Source organism: Phascolarctos cinereus, unplaced genomic scaffold (genome assembly GCF_003287225.1).
Source record: "Phascolarctos cinereus isolate Bilbo 61053 unplaced genomic scaffold, phaCin_HiC Scaffold_2;HRSCAF=192, whole genome shotgun sequence".
NCBI lineage: Eukaryota > Metazoa > Chordata > Mammalia > Diprotodontia > Phascolarctidae > Phascolarctos > Phascolarctos cinereus.
The window spans coordinates 351,988,031-352,009,426 of record NW_027555625.1 but is presented as its reverse complement, the minus strand read 5'-3'; the positions used below and the strand labels follow the sequence as shown (position 1 = coordinate 352,009,426).

General features: G+C 41.6%; 1 protein-coding gene across 1 annotated transcript in view; it reads right to left on the bottom strand.

The window, feature by feature from the left end:
* Positions 1–21,396, bottom strand: part of LOC110211654 (protein AHNAK2-like) — a 72,663-nt gene that overhangs the window by 310 nt on the left and 50,957 nt on the right. Inside the window, exons 3-6 of the mRNA XM_078149187.1 lie at positions 10,964–11,022; positions 10,400–10,498; positions 6,922–7,011; positions 2,106–2,247 (exon numbers count right to left, since the gene is read on the bottom strand). Of these exons, the coding sequence (XP_078005313.1) occupies positions 2,106–2,247; positions 6,922–7,011; positions 10,400–10,498; positions 10,964–11,022 (390 nt within the window). The remainder of the gene's footprint in view (positions 1–2,105; positions 2,248–6,921; positions 7,012–10,399; positions 10,499–10,963; positions 11,023–21,396) is intronic.

Here is a 21,396-nt window from a genome sequence, read left to right as displayed (position 1 = left end):
AATCTCTCAAATAGAATGGGATCGGGTTGGAATATTGTGGTGTAGGAAATGATGAGCTGATTGATTTAGAAAAACATGGGAAGACTTGTACTTATGAAAGAATATGCTATCCACCTTCAGAGAAACAGATAACAAAGAGACATAAGCATAGTATGGTCTTACATATATGTGTATGAATGTATATATGTGCATGTTTATAGATATCCAAGTATATGTATGACATATGTGTATGTATATGTATATATGTATATGCAGGGGGGTATATACATCTATATATATATATGCTCTATATATATATATACATATACTCTATATATATATATACATATACTATATATATATATACATGCTTAATTGTAGCCTTCTGAGGGGAATAAAGTAAAAATTGCACAGCAGAGAACAAAAGAAAACCTATAAGGAAGCAAAAAACAGCTGAACAGCTTTGAAAACTGTGTAGTATTCATTATATAGGTTTTCTTGAAATAGAAATTTATTGCTTTATTTGAAATCCTCTCTTATGTTCTTCTATGTACATGGCAATATTCTTTTTTCTTTTCTTATTTTGTGCTTAAGTTTAAAATAAATTTAAAACCTTTTAAAAAATTCTTTTTCATCCCCTATCCTTGTAGACAGACAGCAGATATCACATAGTAATATGGGTAGAATATCTCCAAGCTCACATGCCATTAGGAAGCTTCCTGATTAACCAGGCTGAGAAGGCTTCTGGAATTGTAGAATGGACCAATGAGCTCAATCCCAAGTGTTCGGGTAAATAAATCTTAGACTATTATTAGGCTGTGTTGGCAGGAGAGATGTCATTCTTACCTTGGGTATGAAAGAGTCACATGTTTGTTCTATGACTAGAAAGGGTAATGATTGGCTGAGCTAGGTCTGGAGACTTTTAGCTTCATAGAATAACTTAGAAAGTAAGTACTATTGGGGCAGCTAGGTGGTGCAGTAGATAGAGCACCAGCCCCGGATTCAGGAGAAGCTGAGTTCAAATCTGCCCTCAGACACATAACACTTACTAGCTGTGTGACCCTGGGCAAGTCACTTAACCCCATTGCCTAGCCAAAAAAAAAAAGTAAGTACCATTCAGTCTAGTTAGGAAGGAGTAGTTTTACATACACTTTCTGCTAGTGTATTATTTCTCAATCGATATATTGTTTTCCTCTTCATGAAAAAAAAAACACAATAAAATGAAGTTGTGTCTGGAATGTGGGGGTAATGTACGATAAGGGGGAAGAGCAGCAGATTCCAGGTTGGGGCATCTAGTTATAGTGGCATTGGTAAAGAGCACGAGTCAGGCTGACCACAGATCCTTGAGCCCAGGAAAGCAAAGCAGGCTTAGAGGTAGGGAAGGTCATGGAGCTCGGATCTCAGGTTGGAGGTTAGAGATCAAAGAAAGACTAGAAAGTAGTGAGAGGTGGAAGCCCTGGGGCCAACTCAAAAAACATTTATTAAGCACCTACTGTGCAAAGATATCTTTGAAAAAGCTAAGTCCCCTCTCCTTCTACCATAGGCTTCAGAGTGGGGCTGGGATCTATGGAAAGCAAATTTTAAGACCCAGGGCTGTCTTTCATAGGTTGTTGTTGTTGTCTTGAAGAGGACCATGACATCAGGGAGGTGATGACATGACTGAATTGGATTTAAGTGAGGGAGGGCTATGCAAAGTCACCAGACTCACTTTTTTCTCTGAAACCATCTCGGTCCAGTGGCAAGATATAGATCAGCACAACTGGAGATGGCTCTTCTTTCATAGGGAACATATATGAGAAAACTGGGGCCCTGGGAGAAGTGACCTACCCAAGGTCACATGATCATGTTAGCACCAGGACCCCATCCAAATCCTCTGACACCCAAATTCATCATTCAATTTTCAGTACACTATACTGCCTTTGTAATGAGTTTGACTAATGACATGGGTCAGGGAAAGTAGAAAGAGGCAGAGATATTTAGGTGGAAATGACCAGTAGGCAGGTGGAGATGTAAGTCTGGAGCTAAGGACAGAGGTCAGGGCTGAAGATGGTGACTTTATAATGAGACTTTTTCTTCCTTCCACCACCACCCCACACTTTCCCCCAGCCCATACCACAGGATGGTACCTTCTCTCATGCTGAACAGCTTGGCGGCAGAGGAGTCCTTCAAGACTTGCTTGACAAAGATTCCCTCCTTCCCACCACCAGTGATGCTGTAGCCCCTGGCTCCAGCCTCCACCTCTGTCTGCAGAGTGACCTCCATTGGTTCCTGCACAAATCAAGACAGAAGCAGACAGATCTCTGAGGCTAACCCTAGTTAACATGACATCGACAGAGACCAAATTAAACTAAGGGGAGACACAGCGTCAGAGTTTCAGGCTAGACTCTGTTTTGCCCCAAACCCATCCTTTCACGAGCCTACATGATCTAGCAGAGATCCAAAACCATGCTGTCTTTTTTCAGGATCCTGTCAGCCTGGTTTCCCCAGACCTCAGAATCTGAGTTGAAAGGTCATCGAGTCCAACCAGTACATGGGTAGGAATCCCTTCTATAATCTCCTCAAAGTGATTCCCTTGCCTCCACTTGAAGACGCCAGCACCAGGGAGCTCGCTGCCTTGATAAGCAGCTCATTCTATTTTTGGTCATGAGTTCCCTCTGCCTGGAAGTCTTCAAGTAGAGGCTGGGATGGCTGCTTCTGGAGGGGTGGGAGAGTGGGGCATATGGGGATTATTCATTCCTGTTGGACCAGAGCCATCTGTAGTCCCTTCCAAACTGGAGATTCTGTGGTTCTATGGAGCCAGGTCAACAGCTACAAAAGGCACTAAACTTCAAAGAATATTCTGATGGAAACATAATGCAGATTTCAAACTTTTAGTTGCATTGCAAAGAATGCTAGATTTAGAATACAACAATCCCTTCCAGCTTTGAAATTCTATAAGCTATATTCTAAGGTTCCTTTAAGCTCTTCTTCAATCTCATGCTTAAGGGCAGAGACTATACAGTTTCTCAACTTTCTAATTCCAGTACCTAGCACTCTGGGAGGCAGGAAGAAATGTCAAGGCCTGTGATTTCCTAAGTGTAAAGAACTCTCTCCACCAGGGACCATTAGCATTTCTCCTGTACTTTATAGCCTTAGACTTCTTTGGTACACAGAGAGGTTAGGACATGCCCATCATAGCCATGTAGCTAGTGGTAGAGGTAGAACTTGGGGGTCTTTCTGACCCCAAGCCCCCCATATATCCACTTTCTTCTGCAGTCTGTCACCCAGCTTAGACTCAGATACTCAAAAACTCTGTGAGCTCACCGATTTGGAGGTTTCCTACAGCCCTCATTCCTGCCTAAACATTTCCCAACTACATTTTAATCTGGCTCAGACCACACAGAGAGTTTGACATGGTGAATCTAGAGCACTCTTCTTCCTTTTTTAGTTCTACAGTCATTTCATACATTAGTGCTATCTATTCAAGGTATATGTGTGTGTGTGTGTGTATATGTGTATGTATCATACATATATAATCATACATGTATGCATACCGGTCATATTACACATATATACTAGCAGTATGCATGTATAAGTATATGTAATATATATGTACATATATGTACATATACATGTACATGCTGCTAGGTGGTACAGTGTCAGATAGCGTGTCAGGCCTAAAGTCAGGAAGACACATCTTCCTGTTCAAATCTGGCCTTATTAGCTTACTAGCTGTGTGACCCTGGGCAAGTCACTTAACCCTGTTTGTCTCATTTTCCTCATCTGTAAGATGAGCTGGAGAAGGACATGGCAAACCACTCCAGTATCTTTGCCAAGAAAACCCCAAATGGGGTCACAAAGAGTTGGATACTGAAAAACGACCGAACGACATACATATACATGCTGATATATGTCCATCTAACTATATCAGCATGTATATGTAGATGTTTGGCGGTGTTTCAAGGCTTGATGAAAACCAGCATGTAACAGGAGCACATGGAAGACTTCACCATCCATAAAGAATTTCTTTTTGATTTAGATTCTTCACTGAATCTCCTCCATCACAGAGGCAAACATCTTTGGGAAACACATCTATTTTATGCCTCATCTGATATTAATAAGAAAGATTATCTCTGTTGTTAAATCTTTCAAGAAGTCTTAGAAAATTTTGCTGTATTGATGAAGTGAACCTTGTTGAAAAAGAGCCTTCATGCCAATGTTTTGCTTTACCAAATCAAGTGCTTTTTTATAAGCAACAAATAATAAACACAACGGTATCTTGTATTCTCTACATCTTCCAGTATAACGTACAGATGGAGTCCACTGTGGAATATTGCTTGTGAAAGCCTGACTGTTACCTACTAATATTCTCATCAAGAATGCCCTCGGGCACCTAGGTGGTGCAGTGGATAGAGCACCAGCCGTGGATTCAGGAGGAGCTGAGTTCAAATCCAGCCTCAGGCACATAACACTTACTAGCTGTGTGACGCTGGGCAAGTCACTTAACCCCATTGCCTAGCCAAAAAACGAAAGAATGCCCTCAATATGTACATAAATTATTCTCACAAAATTTTATATAGATGGGAAATTAGGTATGTAGGTCAGTAGATGTTGATTTTCTCTGTTACCTTTTTCCAGTATTCATAAGGTTTGAATTTTTTTTCATTCATCTTTGATATCTTCCCCTTTTTCAGATATCTTGAGTAGATGCCTCAATACTCTCACAAATATGCTGCCTCCAACAGAGATCTCCTCTAAATACAGTTGGTCAGATATGACTACTTTTTCTATCTCCATTCTCTTTAGTACCATCTCTGCCTTCTTTCTAAGGACAACTGGGACTTTGATATTGGAATCCAAGTATGCCAGCTCTACTCTCCTTGATGGTAAAAAAAAAAAAGTTACTTTTTTTATACAGATCTTTTCTATTTTCTTCTATTTGTCATCCTTTCATTTTTATCCTTCAATGCCTTACAAATGACTTTGCCCATTTGGTTCTCTCACCAAATTTTCTTTAAACTGGTTTTCTCTTCTACTGTTCTTCTCCATTTCATGTGATGATATGGCTCACAGTCATCTATCAGCTGTCACCAAAAGACTATATGTTTATATTCTAAATTGGAGTTTTTCTTGCCTCCCATATCTTTGCTTGGCAAATAAGTCAAGTGTTTGCTGACTGAAGTAGTTTTTAGACTCCCTTGGTCTCCTTGTTATGGCAATTGATTTACACTGGGCAATGTCTATACGAAATTATTGTAGTCTATATCTCTGTCCTTTCTTCTCTCTGTTTCCCATTTTTTAATGTCTTGATTGAATAGGTCAGGCTTGAGTTGTTCCACCTACATACCATATTTTTTTCCCATTTGTATTCTTTTGTCCAGCTTTATGCTAATTTTGATCTTTGTCCTAACAAGTTGGTAATAAAAATAATAACTAACATTTATAGAGCGCATACTCTGTGCTAGGCCCTGTGTTATATCCTTTAAAATTATTATCTCATTTGATTTTCACAACAACCCTAAGAAGTAGGTATTATTATTATTCTAATTTTACAGTTGAGAAGATGGAGGCAAACAAAGGTTAAGTGACTTGCCCAGGGTCACACAGCCTAGTCTGAGGCTAGATTTGAACTCAGGTCTTCCTGACTTCAGGCCTAGTGGTCTATCCACTGTGCCATCAGCTGTCTCCTACATCAGTAGCAAGTGGTTTCTTGACTGTTCCAACATAATTTTATTTTTATAATGCCATCTGGTGCTTGCCATGTCCAGTGTTTAACAAATCTTTTCTCAAAAAAACTATGATGTATGGATATGAGGCTCCTATTTAACCTACCTGTAGCCTTTCTCATTTTTCATTCTTTATCCACTTTTTCCCAATATATTTCCCATTATCTTCACCTGATTCCATCTTTATAGGTGAGTATCAAGGTACATGTGGGGCAGCTAGGAGGCACAGTGGATAGAGAGCCAGGCCTGAAGTCAGGAAGATTCATCTTTCTGAATTCAAATCTGGCCTCAGACACTTACTAGCTCTGTGACCCTGGGCAAGTCACTTAACCCTATTGGCCTCAGTTTCCTCATCTGTAAAATTATCTGGAGAAGCAAATGGAAAACTACGCCAGTATTTTTGCCAAGAAAACTCCAAATGGGGTCACAAAGAGTCAGACATGAGTAAAACAAATGGAGGACAACAACACCATCAAGGCACATGTTGATATAACTTACAGGATATCATCAAGTTTAAGATAAAATCTCTCTCTTTTCATCCTCCGAAGCAGGTATTGGTGTAAATGTGGCAGTTATTTTCCTGGTGGCCTTTTTGCAAATACTTGCAAAATGCAAAAAATCCAGGGTCATTTCCTCAACGTGACGACACATTGGAGTAGGACTTGGTATACTGATCAATTATGTAACTGTTTTCTCAGGTCTTTCTGTGCTCTGACATTCTGTGGTCTGTGTTCTAAGGTCCCATCCAATTCAATTTAACAAGTATTTATTAAGTGCCTACTACGTGCAAGCTAAGAGGCAAGGGATAGAGAGGTCCCCTTAGAGTTGTGAAGACCTGGTTTCAAGTCTCAGCTCTGACACATCTTGACTGTGCAATCCTGGGCAAGTCACTTAACCTCTCACTGGTCCCAAGCAATTGTCTGAGACTAAGTTGCAGAAAGTTCCTGACCAGGAATTTCTTATACCAATGAAATCACAGATGCAAAAAAAAGGGAAGATTTACAAGGCACTATGCTTAAGGACATAAGACAAAAATGGAAAATAGCCCTTGCCCTCAAGGACATTATATGTTCTTGGAAAGCTTATAGTCCACAATATTTTAAATCCTATGGTCCTATGATCCTATGAAGAAATTAGAGTTCATTGAAGCCATTTCTCTGCTGGCCCTGTGCAGTCTAGTGACAGGTGTTTCCATTTACACTATCAACAAGCTCCCTGGTTTCTCTGTGGTACACACCTCAGATTGACTCCTTTGGGATTCCCCTGAGTCACGTTTCCACCGGGATTTTCGTCTTCCTGAGGACAACCGCCCAGTTTGGGTATCTTCCTACAAAGGGAGAAATAATTCAGTTACCTACTGATCTTAAACAAAAAATGAGGAAAGGTTCCCCTGGAGCAGAGAGTTCAGCTTCTAGCCAGGACTGCCATAGCATTTTAAACTGGGGATGATATGGAATTTTTTTCTTTTTAAAATGTTTTTATATTTTTTCATTCAGCAAAAATCTGCCTTTTTACCCCCAATTGAGAATGAAAGAAAAACAAAACCCTTGTTACAAACATATATGGTCAAGAAAAACAAATGTCGGCAGTGACTATATACAAAATATATGTCTCATTCTGCCCTCTGAATGCTTCACCTCTCCATCAAGAGGTGGGTAAAATGTTTCATTATTGGTCCTCTGGAATTGTGGTTGGTGATTACACTGATAAAGTTCCTAATTCTTTTAAAGCAGTTTATCTCTACAATATTGTTGTCACTGTATAAATTGTTCTGGTACTGCTCATTTTATTCTGCATCAGTTCATGTAAGTCTTTCCAGGTTTCTTTGAAACCATCCCCTTCATCATCTCTTATAGCATAAGAGTATTTCATTCTCCAATTTATCAATACTCCCTCAGATTTCCTGGGACAATAAGACAGCATAAGAAGGCAATTAGGTGTAGTGGATAAAGTACTGGACTTGGGAGAAGGAAGAGTGTTAAGTGTCAGCCTAGATACTTACTAGAGGTGTGACCCTAGACAAATCACTTAACCTCTCTGGTTTTTAGTTTTCTCATCTGTAAAATGGGAGGATTGGACTCAATGGCCTCTAAATATAGGGCCCTATGATTAAAAGTGTGGATAGGGTCCACCTATGTAAAACTATTAATAATTTTTTTTATTTACAATAATGAAAATCTGCAAACAAGTTGTATGTCCGATGACTGGGTAATGGCTTAATAAATTAAAGGAGATTAATGTGTCTGATAATACTATCTCTTTCTTGTTTGGTTGTTCTTACCCATTGTTAACAGAAAGGAAGGTTGTATGCCTTGACTTGGTTAACATGGCATCAGCATTGTCCATTGCAATTGCCCTGAGTTTGGTTGCCCTTTATGGTTGTTACAGTTACATATATGTGTGTGTGTGTGTGTGTGTGTGTGTGGTGTGTGTGTGTGTGTGTGTGTATGTGTGTGTATATACATGTATATATGTATATATGCATATATGTATATTATTGCTGATTATAATATATGTTATATTATAATTTATGTTATTGTCTTATCTGCTTTCCTCATTCCATTAGGTCTTCAGAATCAAGATGTTAAGAGAAACAGTGTTATTGGGGCAGTCAGGAACAGAGGAACAATGAGGGATCAGCTGAGCAATGTCACAGTAAGAGTTTCAAAACTTCACAGCCATATTTAGTAATAATGTATTAACACTGTGGTCAAATGGTGTTGGTTGGGACAGTCTTGTTTGGGTTACTTCCCCACAGGGTTGTCTTCTTTTGTCTTGCTTTGCTTGGCAAGTGGGGTTAAGTGACTTGCCCAGGGTCACACTGCTTGTATGTGTTGTGTGTTGTGTGTCTGAGACCGGATTTGAACTCAGGACCTCCTGACTTTAAGGCCGGAGCTCTATCCACTGATCCACCTAGCTGCCCATTCCATAGGGTATTTTCTATAATCATAGTCCATCCCACAAAGCCCTCCACTGAAGATCCCAAAAAGCATTATACAGACTCCCGCTGTCCATGGTGCTATGAGGCTGCTTCCTTTCCTTTAGGACCCTGGTCTGATGGTTACTAGGAAAAAGGGAAGGGAAAGGCTAGTAAGAATCAAAGCCAGATTAATTCTTCTGCTCTAGCTGGATAACCTGTCTTCAGGGGCCAAATAGCATAGCAGGACATAGGAGCCCTACTACTCTCTCCTTCCCCCTCAGTCACTGGGATATTTTGATTTCCCAACACGGAGCCTAAGATCATCAGGGCAGGGAGAGACAAGCACGCATGTCTCACTCTGTTTAGGAATCTTCTCTCATAGTGGCACAGTACATACTGTCAGGAAGACCTGAGTTCAAATCCAGCCTCAGATACTTACTAGCTGTGTGACCCTGGGCAAATCATTTAACCTCATCTGTAAAGTGAGAATCATAATAGAACCTACTTCTCAAGATGGTTGTGAGGATCAAATGAAATAATAATTTAAAGTGCTTAGCTCAGTGCCTGGCATATAGTAAATGCTGAATAAATGTTAGCTAGCATCATTATTATAGTCTCCTGCCCACCCTAATTTTGGTTGCCCTCCACTGGCTATACCCGAACTTATGAATGTCTTTATGTGGACTGGGCCAAGGATGGGGTAGTGAGACGGTCCCCACCAGAGCCATAATTGGATCTTCCTACCACCCCAGGAGTACAGGCTTCTTCCTGACTCAGAGAACCACGGGTTTTAGAGGGAGAAGATGGGCTCAAACATAAAAGCTTCCACTCCCTTCCGCAGTCCAAAACCATTGTTGTGACAGCAACAGCCTGGTACAGTTTCAGGCTGTTGGGAAGACCTGATATCAGCTGGGATGACTGGCTGGCTAGTTCTTCTCCATCCTCTTCTTCCCCTTCCTCCACCTCTCCCTCGCCCCCTGCCAATTTCCCTTCCACATATGTCTTGATTGTATTTACAGAGAATCCCAGTGACTTTTAAGTCTCTGAAGACATAGATCAAAGCTGTTTTGTGCCCTGAGACTTGGGTCTGAGATGGAGGTCTGGCCCAGGCCAGACTCAACTCCAGCCATTGCACTGAAACTCTACAAGCTCAACCAGTGACGTGGCCCTCCACCCTTCACCATCAGTATGACCCTCAGCACATAGAGGTGGAAGACACTTTAGTGATCACCTGCTACAGCCCTTTCATCTTACAAATAACCCTGAAGCTCAGAGTAGGCAAAGGTTTGCCTAAGGTTATACAGTAAGTCAGTAACAGACAGGAGTACATGAGAAAGAGAAGTAGAAGGCATTCATGCTCAGGGATGGGGTGTGGGGTGGAGTCCTGTGATTTCACAGACAAATGAATCTCTATTTCCTTACTCCTAGACTATATCTCTCTCCACTCCATTCTGCTGCATCTCCTAAAATGATTGGAGGGGGTTGAAACAAAAGTTACCTTTCATTTAGTCAGAAACCCCTATTAATTGACAGAGCCTATCACTACCTATTTTGTTCTGTCTACAGGGACGATTGGCACAAAGCATTCCCTCTGTCAGGGGTGAAGGGGAGTGGAGCATCACTCCACGGGAGGCAGACAAATTGTCTATGGATTGCATCCCCCAGTATAAGTTCCTTGAAGGCTGAGACTACTTCATTATTGTCTTCATATCCACAGAGCCTGGCACAGCACCTGGCACTTAGCAGGGGCTTAATAAAACCTTGTGAAATTGAATTGACTAAAGGCAAGTCTTACCCCTTTGCTGAAGTGCCCTTCGTCAATGGAGTACTCATAGACTGGTGAGGAGCCCTGAGGCCTAGGACGGATAATTTCATCAATAGGTACTTCATTCACCTGCAAGAAGAAGAGAAAAAAAGGGGTGTTGGCCTGAGCCTCCCCTCCCCCTAAGCAGAATACTTCCTAAAGAGGAAGTTACAAAGGGCTTGTTTCTAAAGCATGTTAAGATTTATAAAATACTTTCCTCACCACAGCTCTGTGAACATTTTACATTTTGCACAGAAGGAAATAGGGGCAAACGTGATTTACCCAGGGTCTTAAAGAAAGTTAGTGAGTGGGCTGGGATAGAACCCAGGTCCCCCAATACCTAGTTCAGAGTTCTTTCTCTCCCCACCACCTCCCCCTTCCCTCAGACTGCCTGCTTCCCTCCTCCCCATCCCCACCTCCCACCACATTCCAAGTTAGAGGCAATATGGAGCTCCTGGCCCTTCTCCTCTGGAAGGGAGGCAGAGCACAGCATCAGGGGATCCAGGCACACCAGTGGATTTCTAGGGATTCCAAGGCTACCCAGACTTCACTTACAGAGTTGTCTTCTTCTGTTTCTGCATCAGGATCATCTGGTCTCAGCTGCCTGCCAGAAACTGCAACCAGAGAAGGGAGTTGGTGATAATGAGCTGGTCAGTCACCCAGGGAGTACTCAGCCTTGGGCCAGGAGCCAGGGCCAGATGTTCATTGACTTGTTCATTCATTCAGCCATTCAGCAAACATTTATTAAGTGTGATCAAATGAGATAATATGTGTACAATGATTTGTGAACATTTATATCCCAAAGTGGTATATAAATAAATGATTTGCAAACCAAAATGGTGGTTGTTATTGTTATTGTTATTGTTATTATTATGCTCTTAGGAGCCCCAGAACACTTGGACCCTGTTCTCCAGGAGCTGCCAGTCTGATTCTCAAAGATATGTGGAGATAAGGGAAGGAGGGTGGGATGGGAGAATGATAATAGCTAATGTTTATATTATGTTTATTTATACACATACATTATTTCATTTGATCCTCACAACAACCCTATAAAGTAGATGTATTATTATCTCCATTTTACAGATGATATATTTGAGACTGAGCAAGGGTAAATGACTTTCCCAAGGTCACACAGCTAGTAAGTATCTCAGGCAAGATACCAATTCAGTGGGCAGCTAGATGGTTCAGTGGATAGAGCACCGGCCCTGCAGTCAGGATGGACCTGAGTTCAAATCAGGCCTCAGACCAAACACTTGACACTTACTAGCTGTGTGACCCTGGGCAACTCACTTAACCCCAATTGCCTAAAAAAAAAAAATTCCAATTCAGGTTTTCCTCCCTCTAGCAGTCACATTCACACTCTTGCTACACCATCTGGCTACCTTTAAATCCAGCCCCTTTTAAATGATCCAACAAAGGATGGAGAACAATGCCTAGCCTTTATCTGCTGAATGGGTATTGCCTCAGACAAATTGAGATTTGGGAAGACCTTAGCTTAAAAAGGTGAAGGTCTCCCACTGCATCACCAGTCATCTTGATTTATGTCTTGCCAGTGGACTCTGATGAGTCTGGAGGAGAGAGTGATGCTGATGACTTTGCCCAGCCCTGCCTCACTTAAATCCAATTCACTTGCAAGTCAAGACATCACCCTCCTGATGTCATTGGTCCTCTTCAAGAAGGAAGGATAAACAACAAGCCACCGAACCCTTCTCAAATCCTTTCCTCTGTTCCTAAGGTCCGGAGTCATCCTACTACAGGCTGACAGGATGGAATCAGTTCCATAACTGCCTCATTTTCAGGCTCATATAGAAACCCTGAGCCAAGAAGACAAAATCTGTTCGCCATTGATATGCTCCCTAAATACCTGAGCCCCCGAGTGCTTCACCAGAGAGGACCACAAGGGCCATCCAGACCACCCTCCAAGAGTTCCCTGTACTGTCTAAAGAATTATTAAAAATTTTCAACTCAAAAGCATATGGAAAAAAAACATAAAAAAATAAAAAAAGAAGAAAAAAGGTATCTAAAGAATTATTAAAAATTTTCAACTCAAAAACATATGGGGAAAAAACACAAAAAAAGAAAAAAAAAGAAAAAAGATATCTAAAGAATTATTAAAAATTTTCAACTCAAAAGCATATGGAAAAAAACATAAAAAAATTAAAAAGAAGAAAAAAGATATCTAATGAATTATTAAAAATTTTCAACTCAAAAGCATGTGGGAAAAAAACATAAAAAAGAAAAAGAAAAAAAAGAAGAAAAAGAAAAAGAGTTCCCTGTACTGCCCAAGACAGGCAGCCTCCAGCTTTGCTAAGGTGGTAGAATTTAATAGGACAGATAGTTTTCAAAGGGAAAGCTTCTTCAGAAAACACGTCACTCTTGTTACAAGGCAAAGATTAACGCATGAGCTATTAGAACATCTGAACATTATACCCACATTCCCTCCCTTTGCTCATGGGAGAATGTGTTCCATGGTGAAAATATTTACACAGGAGGGTAAGCATGGTGGAGAGAGGTACCATCCACTGCAGCCAAACTTGGGCAGACTCCCACAAACAGTGTATAAAGCATGGCAGTCACTAGGAGTCTGCTTGTAGCTCTGTTTTGAATGACCATGATTAGCTTTATTTAAATTGTTAGCTTTAATAGGATAGTGCCTTAAAATTCCTTCATTAAAATCCCTAACCCTAAATGCGCACCACTTTGAAGAATGTTAAGACCTGTAATAATCTTATGTACTACCACTGATCCTCCTTCCCACATAAAAGCAACCCCAAATTTATGTCCTGATACCCCAAAATATGAGCAGATGCTGGCTACAGGAACACCCCCTTCTTCCTCACAGCCACTAGATAGCACAGTGGATAGAACATTGGACTTAGAGGCATGATGACCAAAATTCTAATTTGGCTTTAGACATTTATCAGCTGCGTGATCTTGGACAAGTCACCTAACCTCTCCCTGCCTCAGTTTCCCTCATCACAGGGTTGTGTGAGGATCAGATAAGACAATATTTGTAAAGTGCTTAGCTCAGTGCTTAGCACATTGTAGGTAATTAATAAATATTTAATGACTGACACAGTATGTGCTCAATAAATGCTTACTCCCCATTCTCAATTTCTTCCCCCAAGTGTAAAATAAGGATAATAATAGCAGCTAGCTCCTGGTGCTGTTGGAAGGTTAAAATGAGATAATATTTCTAAAACACTTAATACAGTACCTGACACACAGTAGGCACTATATAAATGCTAGCTGCTATTATTATTATTATTATTAATTATTATTACCTTTGCAGACCAGGTCCCTAAACCTCATCATGGGATCCTAAGATTCCATCTCTCATCTCCACACATTTGCACAGGAAGTTTCCCATGTCTGGGACACATTCCCTCCTCCCCTCTACTCGTAGAATTTCCCATTGCCTCCAAAATACAGCACAGGTGCCACCTGCTACACAAGGCCTTCCCTGATCCCTCCACTTATGGCTAGCTTCACCCTCTTAAATTATTTTTTATTATTTTATACATTGTATTTTTTTCCTCATATAAATATTGTATCATATGCTAGAAGTAGGCTATGTTACTCAAGCAATGAGCATTCCCTAAAGGCCTACTTTGTGCCAGGCACATAGTTCCTAGAGAACAGAAACTGTTTCTTTTTTGTCTTTGTATCTCCAGGGCTTAGCACAATGCCTGACTTTCCTTAAAGTCCCAGCCAAAATCTCACCTTCTTGCAAGAAGCCTTTCCAGTCCTCCTCAATCTCAATAACGGTTGTCTCTAATTTATCCAGTAACTTGTTTGTACATAGTTGTTTCTATGTTGGATCCCCCATTAGACTGTAAGCTCCTTGAAGGCAGGGACTATGTTTTTGCCTTTCTCTATATCCTCAGCACTGAGAGCAGTTCTTGGTATGTAAATGCTAGTTGGTTGATTGACTAATAAACACTTGTAGAATTGAACTAAATGTAGATCTAGACCTTAGGAGATCGTTCAAGCCAACTCCATTATTTTATAGGTTGGAAAACAGAGACTCTTGTGCTAGTACTCAAGATCACACCGATGTAGTTATGTGACCTTGATCAAGTCATTTCATCCCATCCCTCTAAAATAAAAAAAGATCACACTAGTTCTGACTGTCAGAACCTGAATCTGAACTCCAGTCTCCTGATTCTAAATCTGTACTTCACCTTAGTGACTCTCCCAAGTGCTACTCAGTGAATCTCCTACAGTCTGGTCTTCCACCATATGAATTTTTCCCATCTCTGTGATCTCAGGTATGTCCCTCTCAGCCCCACTGCCTCCACCACCAGGCTCTGGCCTGGGTCTTTTCTTGTCCCTTTATACTATCTCACTTACTGACTTCATCAGCTTCCATGGGTCTAATTATTATCTCAAATGATTCTTAGATCTATATATCTAGCCCTAACCTTTCTCTCCTGAGCTACAGTTTAGAATCACTAGCTGGCTTTTTGACATCTCATACTACATGCTAGCCACCTCAAACTCACCACCTCCAAAACAGAACTCATTATCTTTCTTCTCAAACCCTCCCCTCTTCTAAACTGCACTTTACTCTCAAGGAAAGTGCCACTCTACCAGTGATGCAGACTTGCAATCTTGATGATTCCTCTCAGCCTCATGCCACATATCCAATAGGTTGCCAAGTTTTATTATACCTACTTGTACAACATCTCATATATGTCCCTTTCTCTCTACTCACAGTCACCAACTTGGTGTAAGCTCTCATTCCCTCATACTTGTACTACTGCAATAGTCTTCTATGGTGTCCTTGCCTCAATTCTTTCTCTCCATCAATTCATCCTCTACTCAGCTGCCAAAGTGATTTTCCTAATGTGCAGATCTGATGATGTCACTATGTCACCCTCTCCTCATTTCAACACATTTCAGTGGCTCCCTACTACCTTTGGGATAAGCTATGAAATCTTCTGATTGGCATTTAAAGCCAACTTGCCTCCTTCCAGTTCATTTACATGTTATTCCCCATTAGGTACTATACAATCTAACTGTTCTGGCTTTTTGTTTCTTTATTCTATTTTATTTTATTTTATTGTTAACTTCCTTGACTACAACCCTCTATCTCCCAACTCTGTCTTTTCACTGGTTGTCCCCATACCTGGAATGCTCTGTATTACCATTTGCTGGGGATGTTATAAAAGAGATTCTTGTATAGTACTGGTCTCTGAGGTCTGTTCTAGCTCTGAGATTCTGTAATTTCCCAATCTCCTTCCAAGGAACCTGCATTCGAAAAGGGGAGCTTGGAGAGGGTAATGTTAATCCCCAAGGGATGACTCTCCAATGGTAGAATTTCAGAGCCTGAGGCAGGCCAATGGGAATTGTCCCTCTTTTATGGAGTGGGTCCTCATAACCCAGTTATGGTCCTAAAACTCTGGTCGGATTTCTCACCAGGGCTGAGAATAGTTTTTGTCCTCTATGTCTTTAAAGGAAAAAAAAAAGCCTTTCAGCAGAAATTCAGACAAACATTTCCTGGGAAAAGATTGGGGCAAGATAAGGTTTGGGTGTGGCCCTTCTCTAGCTGGAAAAATATTGTCAGGGTGGGGTGTGGAAGGGGTTATAACTATTGTTCCACATTCAGTCCATTGACTACCAGCCTGGAAAGAGAATGGTATCTTAAATTGAGTCAGAAGATCTAGGTTCCTATTCTAAACCTTACCAGATTGAGGTGTGACCCCAGGAAAGCACTCTCCAACCTTGAGCCTCAGTTTCTTTATCTATAAAGTGGGAATATAAGTATACATACTTTACTTCACAGTGTTGTTGTGCGGAAATCATTTGGTAAACCTTAAGGCACTAGGGAAATGGGAATTGTTATTGTTATTAAAGAGTCGATCTAACTAATGTCACCATTCACCCTATTTAATAAATTTCAGCGGCTCCCTATTACCTTTGGCATCAACTATATAATCTTTTAATTGGCATTTGTAGTTACACTAGGAGATCCAGACAAAACCCAGTTCTGAGTGAGGGCCTACTCCTTCTGACTGGATGGACCCTGTGTCCTGTAAGGCTTCTGGGGTATACAGAGGACTCTGCAAGGTCAGACTTTTATATTCCCAGATACAAAGCCAGCTTGCATTGGGGTATTTGGTGATAGAGACCTTGCAGCAATGGGTAGGTTACTATCTATGACAGGAAGTTTCCTTTGACAGGTAGAGCTCCTCCATGATGCATGGAATCCCACCATTAGTGTCAGTGCAGAGGAAGGAAGCACAAATCTAGAGTCAGAGGAACTGAATTGAATCCTCATTCTGTCACCTAGTATTTGTTTAGTACTGGGGAAGTTACTTAATTTCTCTGGGCCTTGGTTTCCTCATCTGCATAATGAGGGGGGTATACTAGATAGCCTCTGTCCCTTCCAGACCTAGAGCCAAAGTCCTCTCACTCAGCCTCTTTGAGTTGTTTGCCCTCCTCACACACTCAACCGCTGCCTAAGGGAGAGTAGTTCAGTCCCGGAGGCCAGGACGTCCAGAGGGGCCCTCAATGGGGAAAGGACATTGTCAAGGAAGGAAAGAGCAGGCATGTCTATTCATGAGGAAAGAAAATCTCTCAGAAAACAAATGAAGCCCAAGCCAAGAGCCAAGGACAAATGCCCAGAGAGTATGGCCCACTGAGAGGAAGTGGTAGAGACAGAAATGGCACCAATGCTGAGAGCAACCCTTTGGCACTGTGCACTTTTTAAAATGTTTTCCTCATGGCAACCCTCTGAGGTAAATAGTACAAAGAGTACTGTCCTCATTTTGTGAATGTGGAACCTGAGGGGTGAAGTGATTTCCCCAGTATCTCACAGCCAGGAAACCCCAGAGCCAGGATTTGAACCTGGCTCTTCTAACCTCAAATTCAGTACTTTTTCTACTACGCCACACTGCCTCAGGTCCCTTGTATGACTCTGGGCAAGTCTCTTTGCTTTTCTGGGTCTCAGTTTGTTCATCCTTAAAATGAGGACATTGGAATAGGCAAAGTCCCTTCCAGCTTTGATGTGCATTGACTCAACTTCAGCTCACATAAGGAGTCAGTCAGCAGTTCCATGACATGCCACTGATGTCCTCATCAACATGGGCAGCCAGGGCCGCCAAGGGACCAGGGAGAGGAGCCATGTGACTAGCAAGGGGTGTGAGTGGGTCATCAGGGAGAGGTGGGCTCTGGCAGGGGGGTGCTCTTTCTGTAGGCCTGTGTGGCATTTGTTGGGCAGATGATACTTCCCCGGGGTGTGTTTAGACTTCCCTACATTCCTTCCTTTTCCCCAAATCCAGCATGAAGTTTCCCTGAGCTCACTTAGGCCTCCAGCCAGCAGCACAAGGATAGAATTGGGCAGTGCTGAAGGTCACAGCTTCTGGGATGAGCTGGATGAGGCTTTATGGGAATAATCATCAGAATTTGCCTTGGCAGGACAGTGGCATCTTATATGGATGGAGAATGCCTTCTTCACCCAAGAGTCAAGAGTCTTAGTAACTGGTCTATATGATTCTATGATTTTTCAATCAACTTCTTTCTCCACCTACCCCCAAGGTCTCAGTTTTCCCATATGAAAAATGAAACGGCTAGATTAGATGATTTCTAGGATCACTTCCACCTCTGACTTTTTTATGTTTTATCTTTCCAAGAGGAGGCCCCAGAGCCAAACCAATTAATTCATAACAGAAGGTGTGTGAGAGGAAGGACTGTTTGCCCTTCTCTCTAATAAACCAAGGAGGGGCAGGCCCCCAGACGGTGTGCAGATGTGCCCTCAAACCTTTCCTGTCCTCGTCCCTATCCTTGCCTTGCAATCTTTCCCCAAACACCATTAGCCCCACAGAATCTTGTACATTTTCTATTATTCAGTCATTCACGAAATATTTTCTGGGCACTACAGGTGGGACCACTGTGTGCAGAGATAAATATGACTGGGTCCCTGGAGTCAAAGAACTCACAGGCAAATTGACAGAGGTTTTACCTAGGCAAGAAGGGATATGGTCCATGAGAGAAGTATAGACCCTGTTCTCTGTACAGCACACAGATACTATTCAGATGAGGGGGAAATCATTTCTCATTGGGGGAATAAGGGAAGGCAGCATGGAGCAGGTGGCATTTGAGCTGGTCTTTGAAGGATGAGGAGTATTTCACCAGGTGAAGGCATGTGAATGGGTGGGTAGAGGGAAAGACATGGAAGGAATGTGTAGCCCATAACACTTACAATGAACCTCCCTACCTGCTCCTTCTACTTGCTGTCTTAGGCAGGATCCCTGGCATTCCGTACAACTCAGGTTGTGTTGAAAGCCAACAACGACAAAGAAATGTAGTTATTTAATAGAGCTAAAGAAGACTTTAGAACATAGGAAAGGACCTTTGAGACCATACATACATATGGGGCAACGGAAGCTGGAGAGGGGAAAGGACTTGTCCCAGGTTACAAAGCAAGGTATTGATAAGGCCCACAACAACAACAACAAAAGGAAGTATACTGTTATTTAAGGTGATGAACTGGTTTTCCATGCACCCAATGCCTCCTCTCCGATACCTTGCATCTCTGGGCTCGTCTTAATTTCCTTGAATGTCATGTCTATAGCATCTTAAGGTTTACAAAACACTTTCCCTCATAACAGCTGTCAGAGGTAAGTCATACAAAGATTATGTTATCATATACTATTCCCATTTTAGAGAGATATTGAGGCACAAGGTCCGGAGAGCCAGGCTCAGAGTCAGGGAGTCACCTCTGATTCATACTGGCTCTGTAGACTCTGTACAAGTTGCTGACTCTCAAAGCGCCCCAGGAAACTTGCTATAATTTTAAATCACAAAGCAGGTACCTATTCACATGGATAGCAGGAATCCCCTTCCCCTTCTACCTTCATACCAATGAAATCACAGGTTTGGTCCAAATATAAATCCCTATTTTATATGAGGAATCTGAAATCAAGAGAGAAGTGATTTTGCTCAGGTCACCAAGGAAAGATGTGTCCTGTATAGAAAGACGTTCTCTGACTATACTCTCCTACATAGTGGGAAAGGTAACTAAGTTCTAAGAAAGGTAACTAAGTTCTTTTTCTTCCTTCCTTACTCTGGCTCTTTCTGGGGCTAGGCAGGTTTTTTCAAACACAAACTCAGGACCAAGTCCTCTTTCCCTTCCACAACCTAGCAGTCTATTTGCCTCCCTTCCAACCCCATCCTACTGGCTCATTTAACTTGGGATACACTTCTTCCTGCAGAGAGTCTGTGGTAGTGGGTGTAACTCCAGGTTACTTACTTCACCTTGAGTTCATGTTGTGGCTTGTGGAATCAGTATCATTACTTTGGAATTGGACCTTATATTCCCTTCCCACCCCTTCAGCTCCTGTTACCAAGGAATAGAATTCCAGTGTCTTCCAATCCTCTGTCTCTAAGAGGACCCCTAATCAGTGTGTAGACCAGGAAAGGTCACTCTAAGGTCCCTGAAGCTGCTCCCATCCTTTCTTGGCAAGCCAAGAAGCCTGGGTTATCACCCACATTGCCATTCTACCCTACCATTAGCTGCATAGTTACATACATAACACATGTATGTTCTCCGAAAGTGGGAGAGGGAATAGGAAAAGGGCAATAAAGTCTGCTCTAGTTAATGAGTCTTATTTCTTGTGCCAATAGCACCATACCATGGGAAGAGCCCAGGACTGGATGCTGGGTCACCTTGATTCTAGTCTTGGCCTTATCAATGCTTTGCTTTGTAACCTGGGACAAGTCCTTTCCCCTCTCCAGCTTCCGTTGCCCCACACGTATATATGGTCTCAAAGGTCCTTTCCTATATTCTAAGGTCTCCTCTAGCTCTGGGAATTTTAGAAAGAGATTTGAAAGGAAGCTTAACCTAGGGTCCTATACCCTTAGGGATCAGTGAATGTTTGTTATTACTATTACAGTAGGTTTCTTTTTGCATTGTCATTCAGTGCTTGCCACATTCAGCTCATCCTGACTCACTTCTGGAAGAAAGTACGGATGCTATACAGGCAATAAGGCTACTGTCTATTGTCTAAGCTTTTGGCTTCTTTTACTTCTTAACCTTGAACCATATTTTCTATCATGCTTTTTCACCTTTATCCCCCTCAATCCATCTGGGCATTTTTGTCACTAGTACCAAGGTACATGTTGACACGGTTTGGGGGAGCTTATCACATTCTTCATAGAATGTTTCTATTTCTTTTATTTCCCACCATAGAAAATAGCCCCTAAGCTGCAACTGACCTCTCTGCGACCTTTTTGTTCATGCTTGTCACGAGCACTGCAAAGCAAGATGATTCATTATCTTATTCTGATTGTATACATGTTGTCTTTCCCATTAAAATGTGAGCTTCTTGGGAGCAGAGATCGGTTTTGCCTTTTCTTTGTATTCAAACTACTTAGCACTGTGCCTGGCGTATAGAAAGTGCTTAATTAAGGCCTAATGATTGATTGATTGATTCTTGTTGCTTCTCCAAGAAAAGGCCTGTGAGTCATCCTCCCATTTAACTACAATCTTCCAAAGTCTTCTAATTCCACTAATAGTGACAATGTCAATATTGATGTGTTTCAGTTCCTCCTACAGGGTATCAATTACTTTATCCTGGGACAAAGATCTCACAGAGTAACAACATGAGAATTAACACTTACAGACCATCCACAAACTGTGTGGATTCTTGGCATCTTCTACCCGCTATTTCTACTGCAGATCACACCGGACTGATGACCATTTGGCATTTTTCTTTGTTTCCTGGTCTGCCACAGGCAGAGAATCTATCACCTACTGGGTAAGTGTTTAATAAACACATTTACTGCGGTGAGATGACAGTTCAGGAGAGGGCTTAGAGCTGGATCCCTAAGTACACATGGACAGTGACTTGACTATCTGGTCCAGAATATGAAAGCTTATGCTTAGATATGTAGATTTGGCCATTATCTAAGAGAGATAATTGCAATTTGCAAATCAATTTGATCAATCAATCAGTGAAGAACGCTCAGTTTGATGAAGTGAA